Source organism: Sinocyclocheilus grahami, unplaced genomic scaffold (genome assembly GCF_001515645.1).
Source record: "Sinocyclocheilus grahami isolate Dianchi unplaced genomic scaffold, SAMN03320097.WGS_v1.1 scaffold181.1, whole genome shotgun sequence".
Classification (NCBI taxonomy): Eukaryota; Metazoa; Chordata; class Actinopteri; order Cypriniformes; family Cyprinidae; genus Sinocyclocheilus; species Sinocyclocheilus grahami.
This window is the reverse complement of record NW_015505360.1, coordinates 679,185-684,064: the sequence shown is the minus strand read 5'-3', so window position 1 is coordinate 684,064 and position 4,880 is coordinate 679,185. Positions and strand designations below refer to the sequence as shown.

Here is a 4,880-nt window from a genome sequence, read left to right as displayed (position 1 = left end):
AAAAAAAAAAAAAAAAAATTATATATATATATATATATATTTATTTATATAAGTATTAAATAAGTAAAAAAGCAAAAGCAGTACTTAACTTTTTTTTTTTTTGGAAAAATTGCATTTTTAATACTTGTTTAGGTAAACATGGTACAATCTGGCTTTTTAATCTAGTTTTTGATTTATACACAACCTTTCGAAGGTTTGGGAAAAAAAGTATATTATTTATATTACTTATAATAGAAATCTTCTGTAAGATTCTAAATGCATCAATTTAATGCATCCTTGCTGAATAAAAGTTTTAATTTCTTTAAAAAAAAAAAAATTCAAACTTGTGAACAGCAGTGTACACTCATCACTCAAAACACACACCTGACAATTCTGCTTACCTGATGAGGATTTCTAATAAATATATCATCAAGATAAATGAAAACACACCTGGCAGTTTCAGCTAGGTTCCCCACATGAGTGAACTGCTGCGAGTACGCCAGGCATTTCTGGACACAAGTGTTAGAAAGTCATTTAGACTGTAAATAAAGCATGCACTTCTCTTGAATTCTGTTTGGATGGATCAGATCTCTGTTGTTCAGCTGGTCGTCTGTGTAATAACCTCGTGCTGCTGTTTGAGCTGCGCCATCAGTTGAGTGTACTGCTCAGATGAGCGCGGAGAGAGAGCAGACGAGCGTGAATGAGACAGTCTGTAGTCGTCCTCACTGACCGGAGCGGCCGGCACCTGGACACCAGACAATCAACTTATAGCACTTTCAGAAATCGGATAAAAACGTAAAAAGCATAACCACACACGATGTGCATCATTTATTCATCATTGTGTAGAAGTAGAGTTTAAAAACCTTGCTGTATTTTTTGTACAAAAGGTACATCAGCATCTTGCTCTGACCAAAGTGACTTGATAATTACGACTTCGTAACTCATAAACACAAATGCACCATCAAATTTAACGTCACTGTTTCGGTGCGTCAGCGATTCACAAACCTTGGTGATGTCCACAGGAAGTCCGGCCTTGGCGGCAGTGATCATGGGCTCGAGGCCTTTAGCGTTTCTCAGGTGCTGAGTGGCTCCCTGCATGTCCTTCATCTCTTTAGAGCGCAGCGCGGCCTTCACGAACTGCTGCCTGCGCATGGTCAGGAAATCCAGCTGCTGCTGGGCTGCACGACAACACACACGTCACACAACAGTGCGTACATGTTAATAGTGACGTCCAAAAAAAAATAAAAATCTAATTTCAAATATTTGTCAAATTTAAAATAAAAATCCGCATTCGAATTTTAGGTGTGCGTTAAGAAGGCAGCCTTATCAGTGGCACACCAGATGCGATGACGATGTAAGTGTCGTTGCATTTTAATGTTTTTCTTAGCTTATCCAGTTAAAGCCACTAGATGAGAAAAGCTTTTCTTCACCTTAACTGAAATTATGCATTTAAAATTCGAATTTAGTTTTTCAGCCATTTTGACAGCCCTACACGTTAATGGTGATATATATAAACGCACATCTACCTTTCCCTCCTAGTTTGGGGGCGTTTGTGGAGCCGGTGGGCGTCCCTGCGGCGGACGAGGCTTTTGGAGGAGCGGGAGCTCTGGATTTCTGAACTGCAGGCTACACGGAAACATAGAGATGAAGAATCAGACTGAAGCACAGTTTCCAGATGTTTCGCTGAACTTTGACGCTACCTTCTGTGCTTTCTCGTCTTCATCTGCGTTGGCATCTGCGTCCTGATTGGCCAGTTTCATGGCTGTCTCCAGGACGCCCATAAAATTCTGCTGGCCGCCTTCAGTACCCTGCAGTGGAGGACAACCTGACATGCACAAACATTAACAATGTCAATGTTAACTATCTACCACAGAAGCTTGACATGGAAATTCACAATTCTGAGAAAGAAATTTCAGAATGGTGAGATAAAAAAAAAAAAATATATTTTTTTTTATTCCATGGCAGAAAAAAAACTGAATTGTAGGACGTAAACTCAAGTAATTATGACTTTTTTTTCAGAACTGAAAGAAAACAAGGCTGAATTGTAAGAGAAAAAAGGTTTATTTACATTTTTTATTTTTATTCTGTGCAGAAACGGCTTCCATTACTACATTATATCTGTTTTACCTCTTATAATTAAATTCCATAATTTTAAAGGTACGCTACAATTCAGAGTATGGGGTCAGTAAAGGGGTTTTTATTTTAAAAGAAATACATTTCTATTTCTATTTCAAATACATGCTGTTCTTTTGAACTTTCTATTCATCAAATAACAGATGAAGACTGGAGTAATGATGCTGAAAATTCAGCTTTGATCACAGGAATAAATGTTTAATATACAATTATAAATGTTTAATAAAAATTAAAAATTAATTTAAAGTTTTCTTTTATAAAATTTTCACATAGAAAACTGCTATTTTCAGCCATTCAATTCAAGTTAAATTCCAAACATTTTTAATTTAAAGTAAAAAAATATATATTTTATATATATATATATATATATATATACTGTATATATAACCAACCCCAGACTTCTGAACAGCCGTGTACGTAATTACATTAATTATTTAATTATAAATAAATTAAATAAATACATAAATAATCAGCACACCACGCTCTAACATTTACAAACACCTCTTGATATTTTTAGATTTTAATTAACACATTATATTGTACACTTTTTTAACCTTCACTGGTGAGAGACATTCAAAGACGTCCTACTATTTTTGTGAAGACATTTGTCACCCTGGAGCACAAAAGCAGTGTTAAGTCGCTGGGGTATATTTGTAGCAATAACCAAAAATACATTATATGGGTCAAAATTATTGATTTTTATTTTATGCCAAAAATCATTAGGATATTAACTAAAGATCATGTTCCATGAAGATATTTTGTAAATTTCCTACTGTAAATATATCAAAACTTAATTTTTGATCAGTAATATGCATTGTTAAGAACTTCATTTGGACAACTTTAAAGATGATTTTCCTCAATATTTAGATTTTTTTGCACCCTCAGATTCCAGCTTTTCAAATAGTTGTATCTCAGCCAAATATTGTCCTATCCTAACAAACTATACATCAATGGAAAACTTATTTATTCAGATTTCAGATGATGTATACATCTCAATTTAAAAAAATTGACCCTTTTGACGGGTTTTGTGCTCCAGGGTCACAATTGTCAGAAATGTGGCTTTTGCTGGAAACAAGTAAACAAGCGTTACCTGGTGGAACAGGAAGTTCTGCCAGATTCACCGGCTGTCCTGCTTTATGAGCTTTAATGGCATCTTGATATTGCTGAAGTCAAGAACACACACACACAAGAGATGAATGAAATGGCACCTGTTGTTTTATTAAAGTGAGTCTTCGCGCGTGTTACCTTGATTATGCGCTGGTGCATGCGTGCTTTGCGGTCGTCTCCTTTGCTCTTGGCGCTCTCTGCGGCTTCTTTATATTTGTCCATGCGCTGCTGTAAGGCCTCGGCGACGCTCCGGGGAGCAGAGAGAGCTGAAACACATGTATATGCTTTCATTTACAGCATAACTGATATCTTGACTGGGTTTGATCAATGTGTGGGATGTCAGGTTTACACGCACACATTCTCACCTGTGTCTGGGGCAGTAGTGGGTGCAGCAGGAGGGGCGGCTGGTTTAGTGGACAGCGGAGGAGGGTTAGAACATGGCACTTCAACCTCTCCTGAAAGACAGAGACACTTTCAGCAAACTCAGACTAACCAGAATGAAACATGTGAATGAAGGTCTGTGAGGTAAAGCTGTACCAGGAGGGGGCGGCAGTGAGCTGATGTCCACAAACTCGCCTCTGTCAACACTCTCCACCACTGAGTCCAATCTCTGTGAGCAAGGGAGAGACGGAGAGCAAGTCACATTTCATTTTCAGTTTAATTCTAATCTAGTGTTGTGTAGGCAGATGAATCTACAATCCACAATAACAGACCTACACTTCTGTACAAACGTTCGGGGTCAGTAAGAGTTTTAATGTTTTTCAACTAAGTCGGTTCTGTTTTCTATGTGAATATATTGTATTAATTTCTTTTTAAATAGATAATCGTACAGACCCCAGATTTTTGAATGTTAGTGCACATGAACAAAATGTGAATGGCAACAAAGAAATGAATGTGAATGTGTGACTCTGTTGCCTGAATTAAACATGTTAATCATGAATTAGTGAAACAAGACTCATTCACCTTGGACACTTGGTAGAGTTGTTTGGCTTGATCAGTGTTTCCACTCTGTTTGGCCTTTAAGGCTGCCAGCTTATACTCTCTCTGTCTGCTTAAAATATTCGCTTTGAGCTCTGAAACACACACAAACATGTGTACGGCAACAGCTTCACAGTGACAGTTGAATGATAACATCAGAGTGTGTGTGTGTGTGTGTGTGTGTGCACGCATTTTTGTGACAAATGAGGACATAAATTTGTATAATGACAAAGGTATGACATAGGTATTACAAGGAGAAGGTGACTTTTCAGGACATTACCCCATGTCCCCACTTTTCAAAACGCTTGTAAATCACACAGAATGGAGTGTATTGAAAATCTGAAATAGCACAAAGTTTCCTGTAAGGGGTAGGTTTAGGGGTAGGGTTGGTGTAGGGCAATAGAATATACAGTCTGTACAGTATAAAAACCATTACGCCTATGGAGAGTCCCCACTTTTCACAAAAACAAACCTGTGTGAGTATGTGTGTGCATGTGAGAGAGAGTGCGTGTGTGTGTATGTAAGAGAGTGCGTGCATGTGTGTGTGTGTGTGTGTGTGTGAGAGAGAGAGTGCATGCATGTGTGTGTGTGTGTGTGTGTGACACTGTGAGTGTATGTGTGTATGTTATGTACATACGTGTGTGTGTGTGTGTGGGAGAGAGAGTGTGTTTTTTTGTGACATG

The 4,880-nt window shown here is 37.7% G+C and overlaps 1 protein-coding gene across 1 annotated transcript in view; it reads right to left on the bottom strand.

Moving 5' to 3' along the window:
* Window positions 1-4,880, bottom strand: part of cc2d1a (coiled-coil and C2 domain containing 1A) — a 14,786-nt gene that overhangs the window by 5,224 nt on the left and 4,682 nt on the right. The window contains exons 7-16 of the mRNA XM_016284212.1: window positions 4,183-4,292; window positions 3,757-3,829; window positions 3,585-3,674; window positions 3,358-3,485; window positions 3,203-3,275; window positions 1,680-1,804; window positions 1,506-1,605; window positions 985-1,157; window positions 602-724; window positions 430-488 (exon numbers count right to left, since the gene is read on the bottom strand). Coding sequence (XP_016139698.1) covers window positions 430-488; window positions 602-724; window positions 985-1,157; window positions 1,506-1,605; window positions 1,680-1,804; window positions 3,203-3,275; window positions 3,358-3,485; window positions 3,585-3,674; window positions 3,757-3,829; window positions 4,183-4,292 — 1,054 coding nt within the window. The remainder of the gene's footprint in view (window positions 1-429; window positions 489-601; window positions 725-984; window positions 1,158-1,505; window positions 1,606-1,679; window positions 1,805-3,202; window positions 3,276-3,357; window positions 3,486-3,584; window positions 3,675-3,756; window positions 3,830-4,182; window positions 4,293-4,880) is intronic.